This window comes from Capsaspora owczarzaki (assembly GCF_000151315.2).
Source record: "Capsaspora owczarzaki ATCC 30864 unplaced genomic scaffold supercont2.17, whole genome shotgun sequence".
NCBI lineage: Eukaryota > Filasterea > Ministeriida > Capsasporidae > Capsaspora > Capsaspora owczarzaki.
In genome coordinates this window covers 138,758-165,891 of record NW_011887308.1, presented here as the reverse complement: position 1 = coordinate 165,891, position 27,134 = coordinate 138,758, and the positions used below count along the sequence as shown (strand labels likewise).

Genomic DNA, 27,134 nt, shown 5'->3' with positions numbered 1-27,134 from the left:
ACGGTACACAAACCACTTTTTTTTTTTCAAAACAACGAACGAAATCAAGACAAGTTCAAGTTTTTTTCAAGCTTATAGAGCGACATTGAGCCCCTTATGAGCGACCGAAGGGATTTTCGACATGATCGTCGTCTTCAGCAGCCTTGCCCGAGCCGTGGTCGGAGGAAGAGGAAGGAATCTCGCCATAATTGTTGCCAGAGTGGCGATCGTTGGCGCCGCCGCGGTGCTCAATCTCAATGTCGTGCATGGTGGGCTGATCAACGGTTGAATAGGTCGAATAGCCAGTGGCGCCCGACTTGAAGTGCACGTAGCTCAGAATGACAATGAGCAGGATGGGCCAGAGCAGCGCCCAGAAAATCCACAGCGCCACGACAGAGCCGCCAGAGACGTTCTCAATGTTCATCACAACGGCGACAAGGGACACGCCAAAGATCAGGGCAAGCACGAGAGCGACAAGCAGCGCGCGACGAACGCGATCGGACGCCGTTCGCGCAACAATCCAGCAGTTGATGGCCGAGCACAGGCTTGACAAAACAAGCAGAACAATGCTCGTGGCGCCAAACTCGGAAGCAGTCACCTCGTACTCGGGGTGAGCCAGCACACAGGCGCCCAGGATGAGAATGGCCATGACCGTCGGGACAAGCACGCGGAAGAACACCTCTGCACGCGTCGCAGGCTCCTGTGGGCCGCGGCCCGAGCCACCAGCGAAGGGCTGCGCCTCAGCACCGTTGGTCTTCAGGCTGCTGAGCGGGCGGACAAACTGGAAGGCAGACACGCCAATCCAAATCCAGGCGACCACAAAGAAAAAGATCGAGAAGCCACCGGCGGCCGAATCGATGCGGTCGCTAGACGCACTAAAGACAAAGACGGGAATCAGCACAAAGAGCATGGTCGCAACAAGCATGCGCTTGCAGACGCGCAGCCACGACGTGATGCGCGCGGTCTCATCGCTGCGGCTGGCAACAAACTCGCACACGGCCGAAAGCACGGTGAAGATGGCAAGCAGAGCGACAATCGCATCGAGCACGGTGCCGGGAGCGTTGTTGGCCGTCCAGCCAGAGATGGTCACGTTGATGACTTGAACGAGCTTGCGAGCCGTCAGAGACCAGTCGCCCGCGTCAGAGTCCGTCTTCCAGAACGACGAGGTCAGGGCGTAGGCAAAGATGGGCTCGAGAATGGCAACGCCGTACAGACCAAAGGACAGCAAGGCAATCGCGACACCAATCACCAGGCCGGTGACACTGAGACCACGCCAAGCCTTCAGGTTGCTGAAATCGTCCGTGTTGGCAGCATCGATGGCGGGCACGTGCAGAACAATGGCAGGCTTGACGGCAGGGTCGGGGAAGCAGTCGAAGGGAATGTTCCAGGGTGCGCGCCAGGTCGCAATCACCGCCGAGTGGCATGCGTCTTCCAGCTGGTCAAACACGCAGCTCTCCGACACGGCCACATCCGTCCACGAAGCAGCTTGGCAGTGCTGGCGAGGCCAGAGGCAGAACGAGTCACTGCCAGACCGCGGGGTGACGCTGCGGTAGGTGGCATCGCAGGTGGGTCGGCTGGAGCCCGGGCCCATGGTGATAGCCGAGTTGGGATCAAACTTGAGCGTGCCCTTGGCGTTCGAGCCAAAGCCACCAGAGCGGAGCGAGGCTCCAGCGGTGGTGAGCGACTGGGCAAAGGCCACGTCGTTGGTGCCGTCGTCAAACTGCAAGTGATAGCGGACGGCCGAAGCAGCCGAGGCTGGCCACGACAGCTTCATGCCACGTCCGTCAGAGCTGGTAAAGTCAATCTGGGTGTGGTCGATCGACGCAGTGCGGTGCACGGCCTGACCAGTGGGCGAGACGAGGTCGACCTCGAGCTCAACGGAAGCGACCTGCTGGCCGATCGTCAGGCTCGGGAAGTAGCTTCCATGGGCGTCTGCCGAGACGGCGCCACGACAAGCTTGCGTCGACCAGGTCAGAGCAGGCGTGCTGTTCGAGGTCGGGCCAAACTCAAACGAGGTCGTCACGGCAGCAATCACAGGGCAGTTGAAGGTCAGTTGCGAGGTTCCATTGAGCAGGAAAATGTTGTCATTTGCAGTAACGGCCACGCGGGTGCCCTGATCAACCAACAGCTGGTAGTCGGCCACAAGCAGAGAGCTTGAGGTCAGCGTAGCCTGGGTCCACGGGACGTCGGTCGCCAGCAAATCCAGCGTTTGCGCACCAGTGACCTGGATCAGCTTGGTGGTGTGCTCAATGCCAGAGAGGAGGACGCCAGAGGCACGGGTTTGGAACCGGGCAGTGTTGATGTCGTAGAAGAAAGCAGCGCATCCGCTGGCGGCCGCGGGATCAACGTGGGGCGCCATGGCTTGGGCGAGCCACCAAGTCACAGCCGTGGGGCCAGGAGGAGTGACGGGGTTGGCGGTGCGCAGACAGCCTTGAACGAGCGAAACTTGGGTGGCAAACGACAGATTCTGGAGCGGAATGTCAATCTTGTCGCCGACAAAGGCGAGAATGAAGCCACTCGGGAGCTGCTGGCTAAAGTCAGCCATGGGCGTGCCGCCGCCAAGCACAAGCACGTCGTTCGTAATGGGTCCGTTGAAGAAGTACTGGGTCTCGTTGGTCGGGGCTTGCAGCAAGAGGTCGCCGTTGCACGGGTTGCCCTGGATGTCAAAGATGGAGCCACGGGCGGGATCGGTGACTGTGACGGCAGTGTGATCCACGCCGCGGAGCGTAATGCGCATGCCATCCACAGAGATGGTGGCAAACTGCTCCTGCCAAGGTTGCGACGGCTGGTACAAATGAACGTTGTGCTGAGTGTTGTCGGCGGGGACGTTGAGCGTGAAGGTAGCATCCTGACCCGCAACGCCAAACACGTCCACCTGGTTGGAAAGGAACAATTGGGGAACGACAACATTGAGCGTCCAGTTGAGCGGCGCGGGCAGCGTGGGCTGCGCAATGGCATTGAAAGTGAGGATGGTGCCCTCGGCAGCCTGCTGCAAGTTGTAGACTGTATCGCTAGTGGCATACACGGTGAGACGTTGGCCAATCACGGGCATGGAAAGATCAATCACCGTTGGATCGTTCACAGCAGCAGCAGCAGCAGCAGCAGCAGTAGCAGTAGTCTTCAAGCGAGGAGCACGGATGACAGCGTGTCCGACAGACGAGGACGGGAAGAGCGCGCACGGCTTGACAATGATGCGGTCGGCGCTATGCAACTCGAGCAGAGTCAGCACATCCACTGCTGCGTTCGGGCCAAGCGGGCCGACGGTGGAGGCATTGACGTGCGCGTTACGGTCGGGAGACAAGAAGAGCTGGAGCTCATCCGCAAACGAGTCGTCGCCAAAGTCCAAGGACATGGCAGGAGCGTCGTGATCGCAAGTGTACACAAGGGCACTGTCTTCGTTGGCGCCGAGCGAGTACGAGGTCGGCGTGGCAGTCATGGTGGGCGAAATAACAACGAGACGATCGTCACCCTGCTGCAGCGAGACGCTGTGCGGGACCTGAACCTGGTCGGCAATGAACAAGTCTTCGCCAGAGCCAGTGACAATGTCAAAGGCCATGCCACGATCGCTCAGGAAGAGAACTGGGCAGGGACGGGAGCAGGCGCTCGCGTCAAAGCCAGCAGCCACCATCTGGTCGCACATCCACGCGGTGGGAGGCGTGGAAATGTTATACGGGACGCCGTTGGTGTCGGTGCGCGAGATGCACATGTCGTTCATGAGGTAGAACTGGTTGACGCTGGAGAGAGAGCCAGAGTCAAGCGAGACGAGCGTGTTGGCCAGAGCCGAAGGAGCGAGGGCAACGGTGCCGTACAAGAGGTCGAGCGGCGGAGTGTTCATCTGGCGGCTCTCAGAGCCGACAATGGCCAGCTGATAGATGCCGGTGACCAGCATCGAGACTTGCGCCGAAGACATGACAGTGAAGGACGAGGTGACGCCGGAAGCGGAGGGCACTTCGGGGAAGGCAATCACCAACTCGGTCGGGTAGGTGCCTTGATAGACAGTCACATCGGTGGTGCCGTTACCAAGGTTGACAAGCATGCGATCGACAGACTCGAAAATGATCTGGAAAACGTTGGTGGCGGGGTTGCTCGGGTCGTACACGGTGGCCGTCTGGGCCTTGAACTGCCAAACGAGCTGGCGACCATCCAAGGGAGCGTTGAAAATGACGGTCGAAACAGAGTCGGGGCTCGAGGAACCATACACGTAGAAGGTGCAGTGGCCAGAGATCAGGCCGTTGACACCAAAGACAACCGTGTGGTCACCGTCGCTGGTCAAGTTGACGTGGCCGGCAGAGCCAGCGTCGCAGTCGTTAATGTTGATTGTCATGCTCGCGCCCAGAGTGCCGATCGAGTTGACCGCGACAAAGGTACCCAAGTTCATGCCGGTGAGCGAGTAGGTGACGGCAGCGTTGCTGGCGCCGTGCAGGTCAAAGTAGAGCTCTTGGATCAACGTCATGGCCATGGAAATGTTGACGGCAGCGTCCGCAACGCCGTTCGTCTGGGTCAGCATGAATGGCGTCGCAACAATGTTCAAGGGCTGGCCAGGGGTGGCGTAGTGCGTCGAGTGCAGACGGTTGGCCATGTTGGCACCGCCGTTCACAGAGAGGTCACCAGTGAGCTTGGAAATGTCGGGAATGACAAACACGTCATTGCCTTCCGCTCCCATGCAGACGACAGAGCGACCTTGCGGCACGCTGTTGATGGTGAAGGTTGTGTCGGCCGAGCTGGCAATCACATTGACCAGACCAACCTCGGCATCGGCGTCCAAGATCACGCGGGTGTTTTGCGCGCCAGTGACAGTGTTGTCTTCAAGAGTCCACGCGACCTCCGACACCTGCAGTTGCAGCGTCTGAGTCCAGCCAGAAATGGTCACAGGGCCAACCGCATACTGGGAAGGAGTGCCGACCATCGTCACGTTCGTGTTGAGAGTCGCAAGCAGGGTGTTGGCGCAGCCAAGACCGGCAATATTCACGGTCGAGAAGGAGACGGGGTCTTGCATATCCAACGTTCCGCACTCGCCAAGGAGCTGGACACCAGACGTCGAGCCAGCAACAACGCGCGAGGGAGAAATGCTGACAGCCAGACCGCCGCCGGGGGCGTTGGCAGGGCCGACAGAGCCGACGGCGTACGAATCCATGTGCATGCGAACCACGCTGCTGGGCGTGGAGGGGAATTGGATGAGCGAGCCAATGGTGCGAATGTCAAAGGTGAGGTGGATTGAGCTGTCGAGCTGGCCAGCAAGGGAAATCAGGGAGGTGGTCAGCGAGAGCGGGCGAGTCAGCGAGCGTGGCTCGGCGTCATCGGCACCGCTGACGCGGATTTCCGTCGGCATTTGGTACAGCATGATTGTGTAGGCGCCAGAGGTGGCCGCGAGGTTGATGTTGTTGAGCAAGATGGCACCAGAGTCGTCCGCAACCGCGCCGACATTCTTGGGGTTGATGGTCTCGCCCCAGAGACGGTCGTGCAGGTTGACGTTGACGATATGCCAGCAATGCTTGTGGCCCCACGGGAAGTGGATGCAGGCCTCAATGTAAAGGTTGAAGCCGCCAATCAAGTCGAGCTCGGTCACGGTGCTCTCCATCAGGCCGTTCTGCTTGACCATGGCGAAAACCTGGTCAAAGGTGATGAGGCCGTCGCCGTTGACGTCGGGGAAGCGCATCATGCCCTCGAGGGTGATGGAAACACTCACGCCACCCTTGAAGATGAAGACATTCACGCCGACACCGCCAGTCAGGGTGACGGAGGCGCGCAGGGGCCAGCGCAGGTTGTGGTTGGCGTCGTAGAGCTGGAGCTCCATGTGCGTGAAGAGCTCGGAAGCCTTGCGCGAGACGACAGCGGCAGTAATGCAGTACGTGTCAAACTGAATCGGCGGCACGGCAACGGTAAGCGAGGCCGAGATGCCGACGCTGACGTGAACCGGCGGGGCGGCCCAGACAAAGAAGCGGTACGAGAAGCCAAGCGAAACGAGCATCTCGGGAATTTGGATGAGAATGATGGGCTCGTTCTTGCCGAGGATGGCGCTGATGAGGAACTTGACGGGGTTGTGGCAGGCAGGGCAGGTCACCTGGAACTGGCCCTGGGTGGTCACGCTGGCCCAAGCGTTGACAACGGAATCGCGTTCGTGGGAATCGGGATCGTCAAAGATAATGTCGTTAAAGTCAGGCATTGGCAAAAAGAACCACGGATCCGGGTAGTCGGCATGGAAGTCAACGCTAAAGTGGCCGAGGTCAATGTGCGAGGTGCAGTCAATCTGCTCGACAATGTTGAGGAAGGCGTTCAACTGGTCGTCGATCGTCATAAAGGCCTCAATGGCCTCAAAGACGTTCGAAAAGATGCAGTCGCGCGGGCAGAACAAGCGGGCGAGCACATCAAGCATTTCAATGACGACAAGCTCGCGGCCAAACAGGTACTTGGTGGCCGGGATTTTGCGACGAAGAATGCTGCTCGGGCCGAGGATTTTGTTGACGGGGCCAAGAGCATGCTGCGCCTCCTGAACGACACCAGCGAGCATGTGCTGAATGACGCTGCCCACGCAGAACTTGCCATTCGAGAAGGTAATGTTGGGCGTGAAATCAAGATGCTCCTTGCTCACATCGACAACAATGGACATGTCGACCTCCCAGTTGGGCAAGGAGGTCACAGTCTCGCCACTAAAGATGCCAGCCAAGCCAACGACCGCGGCAGCATTGAGCTGAGCATCGAGACCAAAGTCACCCACATAGGGACCACCAGCAGTCGCCGGAGGGTTGAGGTACACTTGTGCAGTCAACCCGCCAGTCATTTGCAAGTCGGCCTCGACAACAAACAGCTTGCCCGTCATCGAGCAGGGATTCTCAAACGACAGGGTCGTGTCCGCCTTGAACACGGGGGTGAAGGGCAGCGAGAACTGCAGGCCTTGGCGCGTGTCAAAGGTCATGCGGAAGTTGAACTGCCACTCCATCACGAGCTCCTCCATGCACTGGACCTCGAACGAGGCGGGGCGGTTGGCGCCGAGGTCCCAGGTCAGGTTGACAACCGGCTCGCTGTAGACGCGGCCCAGGTGGAAGTCCCAGGTCATGGGCTTGTCGCTCGGCTTGGGCACCGCGGGGCACGGGCCAAGCATAATGTTGCGCCAGGCGTGGCAGATGATTTCGGTAAACTCCTTGAGCGCGAGCTGTTCAATGTCCTGCTCAATCTCGTGGATAATGTTCTGGGTAAAGTGGGTGATGGCAATGGTAAACTCCTTGATAAAGTCGGTGCCGGCGATATCCATCAGCTCCTTGACCACAAACTTTTGCAACGAAGTGCCAATCACCGGGAGGGTCAAGTCGGTGTTGAGACCATTGAAGCCGAGCAAGTCCTCCGCGAGGAAGCCGCCAACAAACATGTTGATCAGGTCGCGAACGTGGCGTGATTCGAGCAGGAGGTGCAGGAAAGAAGCGTCGAGCATGGCAAGCTCCAGCGCACCGACAGCCTGATCAGGGCAGTCCTGCAGGAAGACAACGTTCGGGTTGGAGGGATCTTGCAAGAAGGCGCTAATGTCGGCGATCGTGACAGTGAAGGCACAGATGGGTTGCGAGGGCACGGTCAGAGCAGCCGACATGCGTGCATTTCCGACCAAGGAGACGCCATCGACGGCGACCGTGAGCAACAGTGGAGTACCAATGGCCACGTTCGCGTTGCCAAACGTCACAGAGATGGGACCCAGCCATGCGCGCAGGATGGCGGTGCTGTCCAAGTTGACGGCGAGGGTGAGGTTGGTGTCCTGGCCGATGCGGAGCGACGGCACAAAGTTCTTGAAATCAATGAAAAAGTCAATGTGCGCGCCGACATTCACGTCCACGGAAAAGTCGCCACTGCTGCCAATGCCAATCGGCAGAGGCGCACCGGGGTTTTTCAGAAGCGTGTTGGCATCAAAGCGGAAGGACGTCTTGAACGTGTGGTGGTACAGCTTCAAGTCAAATTGGAAGTGCAGCTCGGTTCCGGACAACTTGCCAGCCGAAGCAACATCGGTGGCAAAAGCAGCGTCCGAAACAGAGTCGTACGTTGCCAGGGTAGTGGCAAGGCCGGCTTGGCGATGGCACAGGTTGTCGACAATCGTCTGGAACTGCTGCAAGAACGCGTCGCCGGCATAGCTGGCAAGCGTCTTTTCGAGGAAGGGCAGCAGCTGGGCCAGGCGAGGATCCTTGGCAATCACGTCCTCAAACATGGTGGTGGCCTCGTTCACAAGGTTGCACAGCGTCGTGACCGGGGAGGTGGCAGCGAGCGTTTGCATGGCCGAGGTGAAGTCAGCCTGGCCTTGAGTGGTCACCTCGAACGCCAAGTTCGACAGCAGGTCTGTCAGGTCTTGCACGCTGAAGAGCGTCGTCTTGGCCACATTCATGCCGAATCGGAGGAGGTGAGACGCGTCTGAGGGGAAGGGCGACTCGGTGGTGGAGAAGGAGAGGGTCGAAACGTCAGCCGCAGTAGCCACAGCGAACGTGGCAACGTACTGCGTAAAAGTGGCATTCTTTTGACGCAGGGCCGAAGTCACAAATTGCGCCGAGGCAAAGCCCGGGAAGACGAGATCAAAGTCAGACTGCGACTGCGCGGCAAGGCTGCTTGCAGTCGTGTCGACAACACCAACATAACCCTGTGCGACAGAGACGCCAGCGCTTGCCGGGACGGCAGACTGAACACCAGCAGTCGTGTGGATGTTCAAGTTGCCCAAGACGCAGCGCGTCGTCGCGACAGCAATTCGCGTCGTGCCGAAGGCCGGCAGCGTCGATGCAGTAATCTGAATGGACAGCGGCAAGAGCCAGGCGACGGTCGCGCCACTCGTCGGCGGCGTGATGCTCGCTTGCACGAGCTCAATCGAGAGCTGGTCGGAAATGTTCAGCGAGGGACGACCGGCAGCGATCGTGGCGTTCAGCACGGGGGCAAAGATGGTGCCAGTGACGGCAGAAGCGATGGCGTTGAACAGAGCAGTGAAGGTCGATTCACCAGGGGTCAAGACGAGGTTGAACGAGAGCGTCTCGGTCGACACTTGCAGACTGCCATCCGACATGCGCTGGCGCAGCTGCGACGACACGGCGACACCGAGCGTGTTGTTGGGCGCGGCCGGGACGGGGTCGTTGACAGACTGGTCGGTGGTCAGGTTGCTGTTGATGAAAATGCTGCCCGTCGGCGGCGGGCCGCCAAACACTGCGCCAAAGGTGCCGTCAGTGGTGTACACGAGCTGGACTGTCGTGCCTGCCTCAACAGAGTCGTCGTCGAGATCAAGGCGGACCATGCCGTCACCAGTGGTGAGCGTGTTGATGACTGGAGGGGCGGAAAGCGATTCGCTCGACTGGTGGAGAATGGGGAAGCTCATCACGGGGAAGGCGGTTGGGAAGACATCTTCCATCTCATCCGGGATGAAGTCGAGCTCATCTTCGGTGACGAGCTGGATGGTTGGCAGGACAAAGGTGGGAGTGGCAGCCTGGCCGAGCACGGTGCGCACCAGCCACGACATGTCCGTCCATGACGCAAAAGAGGGCGCAGACGGCAACTGCCAGTACATGGCAAGCGTGAGGTTGGCATCCGAAGGCTCCTGGACGCTCTCCAGCTGCCAGATGGCGCCAGGCATGGCAGAGTACACTGCAAGCATGCCACAGTCGAGGGCGGCCAGATCAGACTCGACCACGCGCAGCTCGATCAAAGGCATGCACGAGGCAAGGCCAGCGTTCATGCGCGACACGACATCGTTCAAGTTTTGGGCAGCGTCGAGATTGCCAATGACACACGTGACAAACGCACCGCCATTGTTCAGGGTAAAGTTGATGGTGAGCTCGGGGGTTTCGGCAAGGACGCTGGCGCAGGTGGTGGGGAGAATCGCCAGAGGGGCGGTCGTGTCGAACGAAGCCACCCAGGGGGCAACGTTGGACACGTACTGCTGCTCCTGGGAGATGGAGGCGAAGGTCGTGTTGATCACAAACGCGGTCGAACGAACGTTAAAGACACCAGCCATCATCTCGACAGGCGCTTGGAGCGAGCCGTCAAGGTAGAGACCCATGGCGAGCTCGGGCTCGATGGCAAAGGCCACATCATCCACGAAAAAGTTGGAAGCGGCATCGTCCATGCCAATGTTGGTGGCGCTAAACACGGCGTGAATGAGCGGAGAGCTGGTCATGTCAAGGTTGTTGCCAAGCAGCGCGGTCAGGTTGCTCAGCAGGCCAGGGGCGACATAGAGCTCCATGTCCATGGTCGCAGCGTTGGGCAGGTTGATGTCAATGGCAAAGCGAGCGGACGTTGTGGTGGTGGCGGTCGAGGCGGCAACGACACTGGAACCAGAGAACATGCCAGAGGCGACGGGAAGCGCAAACGAGTCAACAATGGTCTGGCCGCAGAAGAGGAAGGTCGCGCTGGTGGCGATGGCCGGGGTGACGACAAACTGGAGCTCTGAGGCCATGAGCAGGGGCACTTGGATGCGATCAAAGGCGGTCTTGAAGCCCCAGATCGAGTCCGAAACAAGACCAGTCTGCTGGTACAGGCCGTGCAAGTGGAAGCGAACGCGAATCTGAGGGCTGCTGCTGACGGTGGCGATCGCAAGATGAACTCCCAACGTGCTGACATCCGAGTTGACGCTGAGAGCCTGGATGGACTGGACAATGTGTGTCGCGGCATCAAAGTTGGAGTCGCCGTTGAACGTGCTGATGCTGCTGCAGAGGGTGGAGAGAACAGTCTTCCAGTTGACGGTCGGGGAGACTGTCTGGAGCGGCACGTTGAGAGGTTGCAGGGCCTTGTTCATCGAGGGATCCTCCTGAATGCTCGCGCTCATCTGCTGGCACTGGGACTGGAGCAGCGAAACGAACGCAGAGTCCCAAACTGCATCGACGAGGAGCTCGGTCGGGGAGTCGCTATCCAGAGCCACACGCAGGTACGAAATGGCAATTTCATCGACAGGAATGACGGCCAGCGCTTCAACGTGGAACTTGGTGGCGGGAGCGGCCAAGCTGATCTGGAAGGTCACGTTCTGGTAGAGCAAGTCGTCGTTGTTGTAGCCAAAGAATGAGTTGATGGTCTGGTGGACGGCGACCGAAAGCGGCGAGGTCAGAGTGACCACGGGCGAGCCGGACTGCACGTGGCGGACGGTGGCAGTGGCAGACAAGAGGCCGGACAGATGACCGACCGAGTTCTCGCGGGTCGCGTTGGGGACGAGCTGGGAAGCAGCCAAGCTATCGTAGGCAACGATAAGGCCGGAGAGCTGGTGTGCGAGGACGGCGTTGAGCTGGGTCAGCGCGAGTTGGGAGCCATCGAGATCCTGGGAGGCGGCGGCAGTCAGGCGAACCGAGAACGCGCCAGCATCGTCTGTCGCGGGAATGGCGCTCAAGGACAGGCCGTGAACATGCTCACCAAGCCACGCCATAAAGCCGTTCATGGTGGGCTGGGGGGCGTGGGCAACGTAGGCAGTACGCTGGGCGGCAAGGGCAGAGCTGGAAATGAGCGCAGCGACGGCGGCATTGAGGGCAGGATAGTCCGAGTTGAGCGCGGCTTGCAGCTGAGCAAAGGCGGCCGTGATCTTGGGCATGGCAGCCGAAAGATCAAAGTCGGCGACAGCCAGACCCGAAACTTGCGAGCCAAAGAGGTTGCCCGGCAGGAAGGTGTACAGCTGCGAAGGGGTGCTGATGGCGCCGCGGAGAGTGCCGTACGGGGTGGTCGACAGGGACTTTGTCATGGCGGCAGCAATGCGACCGTCCTCGGGCTGCTGGGGGTTGCTGGGCAAGTACAGACCGCGGCTCCACGGCAGAGAGGTCGAATCAAACACGGCGTCGTTGCCGAGGGTCAGGACAAGGGTGCCGCTGGCCTGCTTTTGCGCGTCGGCGCACTCGAGCACAATCTGCGTGTAGGTGGAGACGGAGCGAGGCACGATGGCACCCGACGAGACAAACAGATCGAGGGTGGTGCGAGAGTAGAGCGAAATGAGGTCTTGGTCGTTGCTGGCAATGCTGGCCAGGCAGGCCTGGACGGCAGCGTCCGTTTCGGGCTGGTTGAACGCCTGCTGTCGCATGAACGCCGAGAGCCAGGGCCAGAGCACGGACGACTGCGCGACGCAGTCAGCATCGTGGCACTCGTGCTCGGCCTGGATGAGCAGACCAAAGGCAAGCTGCGTGCTACCCTGCTGCAGGGTGCCCGTTTGGATGTCAACACCGGTCTGCTGCTCCGCCAACGCGGGAAGCTTGTTCGCGTCCATGAAGGCCGAGCGGATGGTTGTGTCGGCAAGGGTGGACGGAAGCAGGGCAATGGGACCACCGAGCAGCACCGTGTTGGCAAAGCGGCTCTGGAGCGTGTTTGCGTCCTGCAAGAGCGAGGCGACCTGCTGCGGGTTGAGGGCGTTGGGGTTTGGGTAAAAGATGGCAGCCGACTGGCCGTCGCGCGCGTTACCATCGCGAATGTTGACCGTGGTGGGCGCGTCGGTGGTGAGCGTTACCGTGCAAGGGACCTCCGTGTGCGCGACGGCACCCGCGGGCAGAGGAGCGGCAGCCAAACCGCAGGCAATCGAAATCGTGACGGCGAGATTTTCAAACGGAACAGCATTGGCCGTGCTCGAGAGCAGCAGGTGAGCCTCGACCGTGGCGGACGCAGAGTATGCGCCACCAGCAGCAACACTGGCAGTCAGGGAGCGGGTCACGGTGACGCCGGCAACCGAGCCGGCGGTCTGCGCGTTGCTGAGCGCGAGCCCGCCGAGCTGGAGCGCGACCGAGTTGGCGTCAACGGCAATGCTGCCAGAGTTGTACGAGAGCGAGTCGCCCGAGACGGTTGCGCAGCCCGAGTCTGCAGCGAGCCAGGACGCGTCTGTGAGCAGCGGGAATTGCACGACGCCGTCGACCGGCCGGGCGAGCGACGCGGCAAGCAGGGCGTTGAGGTTTGTGCACATGGCGGGATCAGCAGCGCTGGCGCTCGGCAGCAGGAAGGCGGCCCCAGGCACCGCAGCGCCTGGCGACGCGACCAGCAGCCATGCAGCGATAAATGCGAGGGCGGCGAGATACACATTGCGGAGTTGGTTGGCGGTCGCGGGACGGCCGCGGGACGACGCAGCAGCGGCAGCAGAGCCGCGACGCAGCCAAGAAGCAGAAGCAGAAGAAGCGGTTTGTTTGTTTGTTGGCTCAGCTGAGCCATTCAAAGCAGCACCGGCACCAGCAGCTCCACCGTCGCAGGAACGGCCGCGCAGAGCCATCGTGGAGGTTGATCAGAAGAGTGCTTTTGCGTGTGAAAGGCGAGCAGCAGCGAAAAGACGAAGAGAGAAAGACGAAGCGAAAAACAGGGGGAAAAAAAAAAAGAATAAAAAAGAATAAAAAAGAATAAAAAAAAAAAAAAAAAGGAATGATTTTCGTCTTTTTTGTAAGGATTTTTCAATAGAACAGAAAAAAAAATAACAAAAACTCAAAAATACAAAAAAAAATCGAATAAACAAAACGCAGGAGAAAAACGGATCACTTGCGCTTCGATGGCAGCGATCGAGAGGAGAACTGGGGGACGATTGGGGGAAGAGTGCACGGCCCCGTCCTAAACGGTGGCTCGATGGCCTGAGCAGAGAAGCGAGTGGTGCGACAAAAGCGGTCGTGGGAAGACACGACTTGTTTTTTTTTTGCCCCTCTTTTTTTTTTTTTAAAAAAAAAACTCAATGTTATGCTATCATATTCAAACCCGTTGTGTGAGCGAACATGAGCAACATGCATCGAACAAAATCAATAAAAATCAAAACACCAATCGGATTGAGAAATCGAAACGCGACGAACGCACTGGAGCGCGACGAGTGGGTCGCCAAACTCGCTGCGCATCCCTTCTTCCCTCCCCCTCTCTCGCGCGCTTTCTCCACATCCAACAAAGCGATCGCTCTTCGTCGTTGTAGCAGTTGCACTAAAATGACGTAATGGTGAGAATCGACAGCAAGATGGACGGTTTTTTTTTTCGCAAAAAACTCACCCCTTGTGACCTTCTTTTTTCGATCCGAACTCGTGGCGCGATTTTTTTTTTTTTTTTTTTTTTTTTGCAGCCACACGCACGACCACACAAAAACCGTTCCTTGTTTTCGGAGCGCATTGTCTTGCTGCAACGTTCGAGCGCTACAAAAAAAAAAATACAGGCAATCCAAGCAAATGAGAAAGAAGGGAGGTGGACGCGCTGTAAGGAGCAAGAATCTGGATTGAAGGCGGGGGTTAAAGTGTGTTTAAACAGAAAAACAAAACAACAACAACAAACAACTCACAGAGATCCAAACAAACAGAAATACCGCCGACCACGATGAAGACGACGGCAGAATCAACAACAACAGCAGCAGAGAAAACAACAACTACAAACACAAAAACATGCAGGGGAGTAGATGAAGCTGCACAGGAACAAGAAAGAATGAAAAAAAAAAAACAATTTTAAAAAACGGAATGCAAACGAAACCACGCCAACAACAAGCCAGCTCGCTCTTGGGATTCGCCTACTCGATGCCAAAGCCCATGGTCTCTTCAACGGCAAGAGACAGCTTGTCGTGCAGCTGCTGGTACGCAGTGTAGTTGGGAAGATCAATGCGGTTGAAGCTGGACACACACGAGCAAGAGTCAAGTGAGCACACTGTTGCCACACGCCCGACCCAAAAAAAAAAAAAAAAAAAAAAAAACCCATGGGCCTCGCGGTCCAAACCCGTGACGAGACTTCCTCAGCACCAATGGAAAAACAAGCAAAGGGCATACCAAGTGTGACTTTTAGGCAGGGACTTGTCGGACAGCTGAACGCGTTCAATCATGAACGGCTTGGGACCGTTGCTTCCTGCGCTCGAAACAGAAGCGAAACGATCAGAGATCGGAGGTCAGAGGGTGGAACACCAACGACTCCAAAACCACGGCAAACACCACTGCAACAACCAGCTCACCTTGCAAATCTCGGAAACCATTCACAGGCACGCGAGACGTGCCAGTCACGAATTGGAGAACGCGCGCACGCTTCTCGTGGTCGAACGACTCGAGCGCCTTCCAGAACCAGAGGACAACTGGGTCGTTCGGGTTGCAATTCTTGTAGGTTGCGTGTCTGCGCCAGTCTTCCACGTCAATCTCGCCAAGGCCACCAATGACGAGCTCCAACTGGGCCTCGTCGAAGGTTTGCAACATGGTCAGCGGGACCAATTCCGTGATGCCAGTCATAAACCAGCGGAACTGCTCCTTGATGCCGCGCGAGAATCGCCACTGCACAATCAAGTCCGTGTACTCTTTCTTGTTGGCCTCCGTCACAGGGATGTTTTTGCCACCTAGCAGATACAAGGAGGAGGAATGTATCAGCACGAATTGATTGAGCAAGAGGCCAGCAACTGCAGAAAACCCAAACCCCCTCCCCATCATCTTATCTTGTTGAGTGCTGTTACCTGGCTTCAGCTCTTGCGTTTCTTGCTGACCAAAGCGATCATACTCGGCTTCGAACGTCAAATCAAGCACATCGGTAATGTCATTGTCCAGCGTCCATTTGAGCGATCGGTGGTATTCAGGATCGACGCTTTCGACGTCCGCCAGCTCCAGCGGCTTTCCCAGCATCATTTTGAAGAAGGGCATGGTGAAGCCTCCATCTGCAGGACAGCAGCAATAGCCAAAAACAAAACACATCACAACAGCAACAACAACAACAACAACAACAAAAAAAAGTGAGCGCTCAAGCACCCTCATCCCAGGACAATCTCGAAGAGCAACTCTCTCACCAATATAGTAGCCATGGAACAGAGCCAAGCCAATGACACGGCCAATAAAGTGAAAGTAGGACAAATGGTCTGGATTGACACCAGACTCGGGATTGATTTGCAGCGTGTACATGTCGTTGCCAGTGTACTGGAAGAGGCCGTAGTAAGGATTCAACATTTCGTGCGAGAGCAGATAAAACCACTCGCGAGAGACACCGCCATAGTCGAGACCGTCCTCGCCGGCAAACTTGATGTTGAGACGCTTCTTCATGTCCTCCGGCTTCATGCGCAGAATGACATTGTACGAGTCCTCGAAAATGTTGTTGCGCCTGCACGGAATGTCGCACGTGCCTTGGTGCTGGCGCAGCATGGAACGCATGTGGCTGAGCTTGTTCTTGAGATCGCGCTTATGCTGCGGCAGCTCCTCTTCCGCCGACGGCGGGACTGCCAGACGAGGGTCGCCAAACTGCGTCGTGCGTGTTTGGTGGTTGACAAAGTACGGGCGGTTTTGCGGAGTGAAGCGCATTTCCCAGCCAGCTGGGAGCTGCAGACGTTGAAAAAAAATGGAACGGAAGCAAACCAACAAACAAACAAAACAAAACAAAACAAAACAAAACAAAACAAAACAAAAAAAAAAAAAAAATGAAACGCAGTGAGATGAAATCAAACCCCCCACCCACCCCGTATCCCCAATACTTCATCACAATTCAACATGTCTGGCATCTTACAGGACCCAGAGAGGCGTCCCGGGGATCGACATCGCGAGAAATACGAGGATCGTTCCATGTGCTTGTGCGAGTGTTGTGGTCGCAGTAGTAGACTTGTCCGCTGGCTGTGGTGCGCGCTTCCCAGCCTGGAGGAAGAGGGCCCGACTGGGGAACGAGATTAGCACGAGCGTTATACTGGTTGCGGGCGCGATCCTCGACCGCGGCGGCAGGAGCGGCGGGCTGAGCGGGAGCGACTGGACGCTCCCATTGGGTGCTGCGAGTCACATGGTTGCAGTAATACAAGCGCCCGCCAGCGAGACGCGCCTCCCAGCCGCTTGGGAGCGAGGCGTTGATGTCTGCAATCTGGCGCCGGTTGAGCGCGGGAGTGGCGCCAGCCGCGTTGTTCTCTCCAAAGTTCATGCGACCCAGGTGGTTGGCAAGCGCCGCACTAGCAATGGCAGATCGCGCTGGTGGCTGCGGTGTTGGCCGACTCGAGGGTGACGACGAGAACGAGCCCGTGCTCACCGTCGTGCCGCTTGTCGTGCCACCTCGCGGGCGCACAGCAGGGATTGGCACTGCATTACTAGGAGCCGCTGCTGCCAAAGCATGTGGCGGCAGGGGCATGGCTGGGCGGCCGACAGACGACGGGGTGGTGGGTGTGGGGCTGGGCGACGAGCGCTCGGGCAAATGGTTGGACGACGAATTGGGCGACGGGTTGTCCGAGCCAGCATTAAAGTCGTCGTCAATGTCATCGCGCAGCGAAATGGTCACGGTAAGCGTGCCCGTCACCGTCTCGGGGTTTTGTGCCGTCTTTCTCAAGGTCAGGTTGAGCGACTGCTTGCCATGGTCCAAGGAGGGAATGTTTTGGATGGGAATGGTGACAAAGCCCATAAATCCAGAGCCCTCCTTCTTTTTGAACTGCTGGTTGTTGTAAACGGTCATGGTGACGACGGAGGTAGGGCGCACGGAGCTGCGGTACAGAAAGAAACGAATTCCAAACAAAAGAAAGAAAAATAAAGCAGAAGAACAGATGAGTGTCGTGCCGCCCATCAGCATATGGTGTGTGACTACCACCATTTTGCAGAGAAGCAAACAAGAAAACCAAGACGACACCACCACACAGAAAGAAATACCCTACTCACATGCGGAAAACTTGGTACCAGGACGGGGAGGCGCTCTTCTTGACGCGCTTGGTTCGCCATTGTTGCTCCGAGTCATTGACGCTGACTTGCACAAACGGCGAAGGATTGCGGAAGACGGATGGCTTGCTCAGGTTGTTGGCATAATCGACGCAAAAGCGAAGGATGCGCTCGCCGCCCACCGATCCCAGGCTGGCAGCGCTCGGGGACATGGAGCCACTGTTCATGGAATCTGTGCGAGAGAGATTCGTGCGTGGCGGCAGCTGTGGTGCTGGCATGCCGAGCGGAGAGGCGCCCAAAGACGCAGGGCGTGCGCTTGCCGGGAAGTTGGCGGTTGCTCGCGGATGGAACGCAAGGGCGGCAGCGGACGGCGATCCGACCGGAGTGACGACCGGAGTGACGGCCGGGCTGCGTGCCTGTTGGTTGAGCGCAACGGCCAGCGGTGGCAGGGCTGCAGGCGCGCGCGGCGGGAGTGCAGGGGTGGGGTTTTCGACCTCGTGCACACCGGGGGAAGCAAGGCCACTGCAAGAAGAAGAACAAGAAAGTGAGTTTGTGAGAAGGGGAATGATGATGATGGCAGTGAATGATGATGATGATGATGATGATGAGAGCGATGATGACTGAAAAAAAGAGTCGTGTTGGTGGTCAGGGTGGCCGAGCAGCAGTCGAGAACGATGATCGATGCTGACGATGATTGGCAAGGTGTGGCGATGAAGGGAAGGGCGGTGCAAGGGGAGGCGAAGGCGGTGGGAAAGGGAGAAGAAGAGGAGGGCGAAGAGGTGCAGGGGCGAGAGTGACGACCAAGCCGTGCAGTGCAACGGGTCGATAGAGAGAGAGAGAGAGACACAAAGAGAGAGATAGAGAGGGATAGAGAAGCTCTTAGGCTGAGAGCGAGCGAGAGAACGAGGGGAAAAAGGAGGGGGAGAAACGAACAAAAACGAACGAATCTCTCAACGAAAAGTAGCGTGAAGAAGTGAAGAGAATCAAAGGATGGCAGTGAACAAGCCAGTATAAACGATGGGACTTAAAAAACCCAAACAAAAAAAAAAAAAAGCATAAAAACAACAACAAATCCGAAAAGATAATAAAATAAAAAACCTGTTTTTTCCTTTGTGTTTGCATTGACTTTTTTTTTTTTTTTTTTTTTTTTTTTTTCGCTTTCTCACTTTGAAGCCCATTTCATTTGCTGCTATTGCTGTTGCTCTCTCGTCCAAAGCGCATCAACTCGACTCTCAGCTCTCAGCTCTCAACTCTCGCTCGATGGATATCCGGCTTTGGCTCAATTGTGGACTCTCTCTCTCGTTCAGCCAAGCAAAAATAAAAGCCGATCAACACCTGAATAAAAAAAAAAAAAAAAAAAAGAAAAAAAAAAAAGTCCAGCGTTTGGCTGATGTTGGATTGGGCATCAGTGGGGTGCCAGGCAGGTATCAGTGGGGGTTTATCAGGAAGGGGAAGAGTCAAGGGGGGGGGATGATCTGGTGGCGGTACCTGCGAGGCGGCAGGACAGGCGTCGCTCCGTTGAGCCCAGGCGAATACACTTGTCTCGACGCCATTGTCTCTCTCTCTCTCTCTCTCTATCTGTCACTCTCTCTGTCACTCTGGTTTCTGTGATCTCTGGTTCGCTGGATCAATCTCAATCGATAGAGAGCTGGAACTCGATGTTGCTCGGCAGGTCAGCGTCGGGAGAGACAAGTCAAGGCAACTGCAGCGAAAAGGAACAAAGAAAGAAAAAAAAAAGAGACTGACAGAGCGAAAGAAGGGAGGCCGACTGAATCAGATTGTCAGCATGCACATCTATCGAGACGCGTTGGCAAGTTGTACTAGTACATCCAGTCCAGAGCGATAGAGCGGAAGATTGGAAGAGTGGCGGAAAGTGAGAAAGTTGGCGCGAAATGAAGAAACAAGAAGAAAAGGTGAAGCGCACGCGGGCTGAACAAGTGTGACATCTGGGGGTCGCTCTGAGCAAGCAAGCGGTGTGAAAGACACACATGTGCACACAGTCGCACAGTACACCCAATGACCCCACATGCAACCACATGTAAAACGAAGAGAGAAGGAAAGAAAGAAAACAAAGATCAGCAGCAATCCCGAATCCTTGTTGTCCTTACTTCTGAGATGCTCGGATGGATCTTGCAAGTGTCGTCTCGAGCCAAAAACTGCAGGATTATTTGTGCATCGACTTGCGAACGGACACGGAAACAGGCCTCAATGCCTTTGCTCGCTCGATCCAGCCAGTCTTGAATCCACAAACGAAAGATGGCCGCCGCTCCTCGACTGACCGCAGGCGGATTTGGCCGACTGAGCGACGACGAAGGCGGCTCGCCATCGACCCTGCCGATGGGCACTATCAGCGCAGACATTGCATCGTCAGGAACATTCGCAAGCCAGGCAGGCATCCGAGCAGCGTCAGAACAGCAGCTGCAGCAGCGGCACGATCGGCAGACGCCGAATCAGCGGTTTGAACTGAACCGCAACAACAACAACAACAACAACAGCAACGGTGACAACTGGTGTGGCATCCAGGCCGACCCAGCTCAGCTGCAACATCACCTTCGCAATGGTCTGGTAGATCCTGCTGGGGGCGGCAGCGGGGCGACGGCAGCTGGCGGACTTGGACGCGTCCCGACTTGGCCAAACGCCGACAGTGGCTGTGATGACCAACCGAGCCCCAACCACCACAGTCACAGCCACAACCACCACCACCACCACCATCATCATCAGCATTATTCTCATCGAAATCATCACGAGCATCACGACCGACACGCCGCGGAAAGGGACGCGCGACCGATTGCGTCTCAATTTGCCACCTCTCAGCCGCTCCAGCTGCAGAAGGAGCACTGCAGACATGCTGCCGCCTGGGCATCTTCGGGACTCCGAGCTGGCGCACGATTTACTGGAGTGCAGCGGTGCGGAACCACGGGATACAATGTCTCGGTCACGCTGAAGGACGTCCAACTGGACAAATCGAGCTTGTGCGGTTACCTCACCATCGAGCATCTCGCGCAAGAACTGCCAAGCCTCACCACCTTCTTTGAGGCTGAAATCATTGGCGCCGAGCATTCATTCATGACGGGCGGGCGTTGGGGAGCCTCTGAAGAGGTCGATTTGCAACATTGGGCGCGGTTCCCGCCCTTCCTTGTTCCTCGAGGGACTGCCAAGCATGCCGATCTGCAAGTGCAGCAGCACCCATGGCGGCAGCGGCAGCAACAGCAGCCACAAGGGCAGCAGCCTGGACAGCAATCGGCGGCATTTTTACAGCGTTCCATCATTACGGATCCGAACTATGTACACGATTTCCGAAACCAGGACTTTGTCTTTATGCGCTGGAAGGTGAGTGCTGCTTGTGTGTCGCGCATGAAGAGTTTCAGAGAAAGCAGCAAAGACTGCAGTCGACAGTAGATTTCGCTGTGTTCCGTCTGTGACTCATGTTCTTGAAACAAAACTAACTTTGCTCTCTCGTTCCGAGCAGGAGCAATTCCTCGTCCCCGATCACCGGATTAAATCTGTGAGCGGCGCGTCGTTTGCCGGATTTTACTACATTTGCTTCCAGCGCAGCACCTCGACGATCTCTGGGCTGTACTACCACCAAAACTCGGAATGGTAACCTCATCCACGAATGATTCTAATTTTCGTGACCTCTCGTCTCGCTTGTTTCTAACCGACTCCACCCTTTTGGCGGCATAATAGGTTCCAAAGCTTGAGCATGCAGTACACGCCCGAGCGCACGTTTGGTTCATTCGCTTTCTGTTAAAATGACTCGATATTACATGATTTTTGAATACGATAAAGCATAAGAATTTTCCACTTTCCCCCCCCCCACCGTGCTATGTTGGTGTAAGGCTTCTCAATGCATGCTGCTCGCGCACATGAGCAGCGAATTCTTCCATCTCGCTCGATTGAACGGGCTTGGTGAGCTGAAGGAAACTATCGAGCAGAACCAACTTGTGAGCTTGACGCATGCAAAGAAAGGAAGGCAAACACCACGAGAGATGCATACCTGGGCGGTAATGGGCCCCATAGCACGCGAATAAAATTAGCACAGTGAACGCTTGCGGAATTGTCATGTTGCCGCATCGACTTTAACTAGGGAAGGGACGGTACGGTGAGCAATCCATCGTGCAACGAACTTGACAGTCGCGTTTCGGCGAATACGTACCATCTCGTTTGTCGTCTGGTCTGAAAATACCAGATGAGTGTGGTAACACGACAAGCCAATCACATTCAGGCCAAAGAAGAAGACAATTCCCATCAACAAGGGACTGAGCGCAACAAAAACGTGGGCAACAAAAACGTGGACGGCCGGTTAGCACGATAGCTCAAACTCCCCCCCCTACCCACCCACCTCCCCAATCAAATACAGCACAAGGCACATACCTGGACGGGCTGTCCGACATGGCTTTCAAGAACGGAGACTTTTCGCCAGCGTCTCTGTTGACGTTTTGCAAGAGAAGCAAGTGATACAGGGCGAATCCAAAGTAGTACAATGTACTCAGAGACGTAAAGACCAGAAAGCTGTAAAAGTAACGATAGTTGCGTCGCCCAATGCAGCTCCCGACCTAAAATGAACAGAGGTATCATTCATTGAGCAACTGAAGAAAATTCTGCCGTCCAAATCTGCGCTCACACTTACCCATGGACAATGGTGATCGAATCGCTCTTGAGCCGAGAAAAGCCAAAACAGCAACCAACCAACAAAAAGACCTCTCCACGTCAGCCATTTCGAACAGCACCACAAAGTAACACACAGAATACGGACCAACACAATTGTCGCAGGTCGAGCAGTGCGACACGCGAGGTGGTCGATGTATCCTGCATGTGGGACACCATTTCAGCAGCATTGTGTCGCCAAACCAATCGGTGGGCTTTGGCGCGATAGCGCGAGGCAGGGGGTTGGTGGCGGCCGAGCCCTCGAGATCCAAGTTTCGCGGCAAGATGCCAGGATCGGTAAATGCTGTCAATGCCATGCTCATACTTGTCATGAAGCACAGATACAATGCACCAGGCAGGACGGCGGGTGAAACGTGCTCCATCAAGTACGGCGCTCTGTCGACAAAGAGGAATGGCATTCAGTTAGCCTTCTTCCTGTTTGCTCAAGCATGACCAATGACGATCAACCATCATTTCATTCCAGTACAACGAGCTCTCGCCCAGTTTTTGTGCCAAAACACGAAAATTCTGAGCACCAAAGCTCAGAGTTCCAAAAAACGCCCAAAACCCTTACTCAAATGCGACAAAAAGCACCGTGGTCAGGACAATCACGAATACCGCAACGACGTTGGCGTTCAGCTCTGGCCCAGTGATGAGCTTGCCATTGCACAGGATGCGATTGTTCCCCAGGAAGAGTCGAAAGCGGCGAATCGACCCTGGATGTCTTCGCTGCTCAGACTCGAGCGAACCGATTCGCGCGGCCGCCACGTCGAGCGGCGACCCTTTCTGCAGCCTCGGGCGATAGAATGGCACATTGACCTCTGTTGGTTTCGGAGGCTCGGCCGATGCGACGGCCAGCGAGGGCGATGCAGCAGCCACAACCCCAGCCCCGACGGGTGCTTGACTGGTGCTTTCCGCGCTGCCTGATGCCAGTCGAGCCGTGGAGTCGTCGTCACGAGGAGAAGTAGTCGTGGTAGGAGTAGTAGTAGTAGTAGTGTGGTCGAGTGACCGAGATGGCGCTGCCTGCATGAACAGAGCCGCTTCCTCATCCAAGTTGTCCACATCGACCTGAGCGAGCGGTTTGTACACGCCGCGAGACATTCTGAGAACAAGAATTCAGCAACACCCAAAAACAGGAACAACTAAGAAAGACTGAGTCATCATGTCACTGACTGATGAGCTTTTTTTTTTTTTTTTTTTTTTTTTTGGCTGATAGAGACAGACAAAGGTTTGAGGTTTCAGGATCTCAGAGGAAACCCCAAACGACCAACGAGAAACACAACGTCCCAACAGATGGTATCTCAACCACATGCACCACTTTCTCGTTTCTTCTCATCTACGAACTTGCATCCTAAAAAAACGGCGGGGAGAAAATTCAGAGGAAACCTTCGTGCGCTTGCTGCGAGCTGGCTGCTTTTGGCTGCCCAGCCACCCGTTTTCACGATCTCGGAGACATCAAGCTGCATTGCTGTGGCTGCCTGCTCCATTTGCTTTTTCTTGGAATTCTTCTTGGACTTGGATTTTTGCTTTTGGTAACAATGCTAAAAAGAGTTCTGACTTGTACCAGCAAGCAACAACAACCAAAGACACAAATTGTGCACAAAACGAGGTCGAAAAAAAAAACCGCAATGCTTCTCATAAACACAACTCGTTCATCACAATCGAGAGCTGGAAACGGTCGCACCAGTTGACTTGTACTTGGAGAGCTCTTGCTCGAGCAAGAGACGGACCTCCTTCTCCTTCTTGAGTTCCGTTTGGAGCTCCAAATTGAGCTTGGTGATGGCGTCGTTTCGGAGCTTGAGCTTTTTGATGGCAACCCGCACTTCCTTCATTTGCTTTTGCTTTTCGCGGTCTGAAATCTTATCATCTTCGGCCTTTGTGACGCGCTTGCACAAAAAGTCTGGCACCTCAAACGAAGCAATGTCTGTCGGAATGGCCACGTCATGATTCTTCAACGGCTTTCGACCTGAAAACAAAGACAAGAAGAACAAGATTGTGTTTGTAACAAGGAGTGAAAGTTAGAACGGGCACATGAAGAAGCCCAAACGAACATCGATGGGTGTACACACTCTGCCTACCTCCATCTTTGAGCTTCAGAACCAACTTGTAGTCGGTCCAGCGACTCGCTTCACGTCGATTGCGCCCAAGAGCGGCGCGAACGAGCTCGCCAGCAGTGGCCTCGGGTGAAATATCAAACGTTTTGAACGTCTCGTCTTCCCAAAGCACGCGCACAGTACGCTCGGGCTGAACGGGGCGCGATGTGACGGCCGGGAAGGCCTTTGGCCGAGCACCGGACGGATGCGCTGCGGACGCATGCCCCTGACCCGCCGGCGACACGAGCAGTGCTGCTGCTGCCGGTGTGTTGGCAGCTGCCGTCTCGGCAAACGTCATCGCTGCCTTCAACCGGCGGTTGTTGGCTGGGGCGGCATCCTCGGCACCGGCATCATCGCCATCGCCGTCATCTTCTCCATCACCTTGCACGTCATCATCAAAGTCGCTCATGCTGAGCGTATCTCCGTCCACGTCACGTGCAGGACCGCTCATCTGGAAGTTTGTCCACGAAACGCGACGCGGGAGCTTGGCCGACGGCCTGCGCGGGCGCGTCTTGTTGGGATGGTCCAGCTTGGGTGACTGGGGCCCAAAGTCTTTCAGGACTTCGGTCGTTAAGCGAAGCCGCGAAAGTTGGGGAGCACCCGCTGCAGCATCGCCGACAGAGCGCGAGCGAGGTGGTGGCTGCGGTGGCGCGTCATCAACAACACTGCTAGACAGACTAGAGACCGAATCAAAGCGAGCGATGGGGTCCTCGGCGGCACCGCGAATGTCGCTTCCCTGTCGTGGCGGAGGCTGCGGCGGAAGACTTTCGTCCAGGCTGACATCGTCTTCATCGTCATTCGCCGGCTTCATCGGGCGAGAGTTGAAAGTGCCACCAGCAGGCGAGCGAGCGGCAGAGGAAAGTATGGCTTGCTTGCGAAGCTGGCCGGCAGTTGCCTGCCCGCTGTTGGGCTCGCCAGCCTTGTCGTCGTCGTCGTCGTCGTCGTCGTCGTCGTCCGAAGCGTCGCGACTGTGATCGGCGCTAAGAACACGCCCACCCTCCGCACGCTCGACGTCGTCCAAGTCGGCATCCCGGTCCGTCACGTTGCTGCCAATAGAATTGCGCCTTCGCGTCCGAACATCCATGCTTCCAGGCCCTGAGACGGGCGCGGTTTCATCGTGCTCGCTCGAGCTGGAGGAAAGCGCACCACGGAAGGAGGGCGCCTGGCTGCCCGGACGGTTTGGCACCGGGGGCGGTGGTTTGCGTCCGCCTGGTTTTGGGACGGAGAGAGCGGCGTCCAAAGCTGGAGCTGGAGCTGGAGCTGGAGCTGGAGCTGGAGCTGGAGCTGGAGCTGGAGCAGGCGCGGGAGCAGCGGCAGCATCTTCATTCTCACTCGTGGCAGAGTGGTCGGAAATGTCAGAAGACTTACTGTTGCGGTTGGATCCAACAACAGATGGCAAGTTGGCAGCAGGAGGCCGAACGACGCGGGGTGAGCCGGGCGCAGTCAAGGTCAGCGCAGGCGAGGCGCCTGCGGCCAGCACAAGGGACAAGTCCATCTCGCCGGAGTAGGAGCCCCGAGATGCGCGGTTGGTCCTGGGAGGAACCACTGGTGGTGGCAGTCGTGAGGGCGTGCCAGCTGCTGCGCTAGCGCTGGGTGCAGCGGTCGGTTCTACAATCGCAATCGCGGATGCTGTATCCAGTGAAGTCGACCGAGCATGGCCCGTGCGCTGGCGCCGATCCGTGGACGCCGGAAGGGCCAGTCGTTCTGTCGGCGGAGGCGGCAGACGGAAACTGGAGACGTCTGCGGCCGCCGCGCCGCCTGCTGCAGGACCAATCACAATGTTGACATGACCGCTTGAGGGTGTCGAGGTTGATGTGAATGGAGATTCCAGCACCGGAGGCGCCGCAGGAGTTACAGGAATGGAGGGATCGAACCGAACATGGGGTGTCGAGTCAACCGGGGCGGTTGTTGCTGGTGGCACAGCAGCGGCCGTAGCAGAAGTGGCAGCAGTGGCAGCAGCATGCGCAGCTGTGACAGGCTCCACAGCGCTGAGCCCATGGGAAACAGCGGCAGCCGATGGGAGTTGCACAGGATGATGGGATTGTTCTGGGTGAGCAATATTCGTCGGTGGGGAGGGTGCCTTGAGCGCCGAAGTCAGATTCAGCACACCCAACGACGATTGGCGGTTGTGCTGTTGCAGGAACGGTGGAATGGCACTCGGTGCCTTTTCTGGTTGCTGTTGCTGCTGTTGTTGCTGCTGCTGCTGCTGCTGCGCGTGCGGCGGTTGCAGTTGCGGAGGTGGCAAGGAGCTGGCGTGATGATGTGGAGGGTGCTGCTGTGGCATCTGCTGATGCTGGGAATACGGGTGATGCTGCGAGGCTGCAGGGATGGCTGCAGTAGCCACATGACCCGATGCGTGGCTCACGGCCATCGAGGGGTGGTGATCGCCAGAAAGGTTGTCGTCACTGTCTGCGTCTCGATCATGCGCGATGACCGAGTCATCGCTCCGCTCTCCTTCGCCATTCTCCTCGTTCTCGTTGGCGTCATCGTCTGCGAGTTTGTGGTGACGGTCTTCCGAAGTGTTGCGTTTGCCAAAGAATTTGTCTCGAAGCGATTTACCGCGAGAGAGCGGTGCGGGTTTGCCCTGCTCGACCTTCTTGGGAGTGCCGGCTTTCGGTGTAGAGGTGCGATGAGATGGCGACGCGATAGCCGCCGGCAATGGCAAGGCGGCAGCTGGGTGGAGATGAGAATTGCCATCCCGGAACGACGAGTCCTTGACGGGCGTTGCGGTCGCCGCGTGCAATTTGTCTTCTTTCATGTTTGCAAGGGCAGCGGCTACCATCGCCTTCCGATCAAGCTCTTGGAGCGAATGCTGGGGCGAAAGCTGGCCGTGCGGAGATTCGCTGATTGGCGATTCATCCCTCGGCGAGTGCGGGGGAGACCCGGACAATCGGTCGTCCATTGACAAGGAGCGCTGGAT

General features: G+C 56.9%; 5 protein-coding genes across 5 annotated transcripts; 1 reads left to right on the top strand and 4 right to left on the bottom strand.

Moving 5' to 3' along the window:
• Nucleotides 1-94: 94 nt before the first annotated feature.
• CAOG_08011 (hypothetical protein) lies at nt 95-13,150 on the bottom strand (the record flags this gene model as incomplete). The annotated part of the gene is made up of 2 exons (XM_004342563.1): nt 95-3,713; nt 3,789-13,150. 2 exons carry the CDS (start codon nt 13,148-13,150, stop codon nt 95-97), a joined length of 12,981 nt encoding a protein of 4,326 aa, XP_004342612.1.
• Nucleotides 13,151-14,125: 975 nt separating this feature from the next.
• Nucleotides 14,126-19,199, bottom strand: CAOG_08010 (E3 ubiquitin-protein ligase pub1). The gene is made up of 8 exons (XM_004342562.2): nt 18,963-19,199; nt 17,478-17,996; nt 16,357-17,305; nt 15,650-16,172; nt 15,323-15,520; nt 14,837-15,208; nt 14,658-14,733; nt 14,126-14,504 (listed from the first exon to the last, which is right to left on the bottom strand). Exons 1-8 carry the CDS (start codon nt 19,025-19,027, stop codon nt 14,405-14,407), a joined length of 2,802 nt encoding a protein of 933 aa, XP_004342611.2. The 5' UTR covers nt 19,028-19,199; the 3' UTR covers nt 14,126-14,404.
• Nucleotides 19,200-19,717: 518 nt separating this feature from the next.
• CAOG_08009 (hypothetical protein) lies at nt 19,718-21,278 on the top strand. Its single transcript, XM_004342561.2, has 3 exons — nt 19,718-20,804; nt 20,944-21,074; nt 21,162-21,278. Exons 1-3 carry the CDS (start codon nt 19,731-19,733, stop codon nt 21,223-21,225), a joined length of 1,269 nt encoding a protein of 422 aa, XP_004342610.2. The 5' UTR covers nt 19,718-19,730; the 3' UTR covers nt 21,226-21,278.
• Nucleotides 21,184-23,258, bottom strand: CAOG_08008 (hypothetical protein). The gene is made up of 7 exons (XM_004342560.2): nt 22,696-23,258; nt 22,231-22,517; nt 22,105-22,130; nt 21,849-22,030; nt 21,631-21,733; nt 21,472-21,557; nt 21,184-21,398 (listed from the first exon to the last, which is right to left on the bottom strand). Exons 1-7 carry the CDS (start codon nt 23,220-23,222, stop codon nt 21,299-21,301), a joined length of 1,311 nt encoding a protein of 436 aa, XP_004342609.1. The 5' UTR covers nt 23,223-23,258; the 3' UTR covers nt 21,184-21,298.
• A 518-nt stretch (nt 23,259-23,776) lies between these two features.
• Nucleotides 23,777-26,421, bottom strand: CAOG_08007 (hypothetical protein; the record flags this gene model as incomplete). The annotated part of the gene is made up of 3 exons (XM_004342559.2): nt 25,401-26,421; nt 24,200-25,344; nt 23,777-24,087 (listed from the first exon to the last, which is right to left on the bottom strand). The coding sequence occupies exons 1-3, from the start codon at nt 25,538-25,540 to the stop codon at nt 23,777-23,779; spliced, it is 1,596 nt and encodes a 531-aa protein (XP_004342608.2). The 5' UTR covers nt 25,541-26,421.
• Nucleotides 26,422-27,134: the final 713 nt, after the last annotated feature.

Coding starts and splice junctions, on each gene's coding strand:
- CAOG_08010 (XM_004342562.2), bottom strand. CDS start 19,027: ATGGCGTCGAGACAAGTGTATTCGCCTGGGCTCAACGGAGCGACGCCT. Junction 17,997..18,962: donor CCTGTCCTGCCGCCTCGCAG/GTACCGCCACCA, acceptor TTCTTCTTGCAG/TGGCCTTGCTTCCCCCGGTG. Junction 16,173..16,356: donor GGGACGCCTCTCTGGGTCCT/GTAAGATGCCAG, acceptor CAACGTCTGCAG/CTCCCAGCTGGCTGGGAAAT.
- CAOG_08009 (XM_004342561.2), top strand. CDS start 19,731: ATGGCCGCCGCTCCTCGACTGACCGCAGGCGGATTTGGCCGACTGAGC. Junction 20,805..20,943: donor TTGTCTTTATGCGCTGGAAG/GTGAGTGCTGCT, acceptor CGTTCCGAGCAG/GAGCAATTCCTCGTCCCCGA. Junction 21,075..21,161: donor TACCACCAAAACTCGGAATG/GTAACCTCATCC, acceptor GCGGCATAATAG/GTTCCAAAGCTTGAGCATGC.
- CAOG_08008 (XM_004342560.2), bottom strand. CDS start 23,222: ATGTCTCGCGGCGTGTACAAACCGCTCGCTCAGGTCGATGTGGACAAC. Junction 22,131..22,230: donor GACCTGCGACAATTGTGTTG/GTCCGTATTCTG, acceptor TCTCGGCTCAAG/AGCGATTCGATCACCATTGT. Junction 21,558..21,630: donor ACCAGACGACAAACGAGATG/GTACGTATTCGC, acceptor TCCCTTCCCTAG/TTAAAGTCGATGCGGCAACA.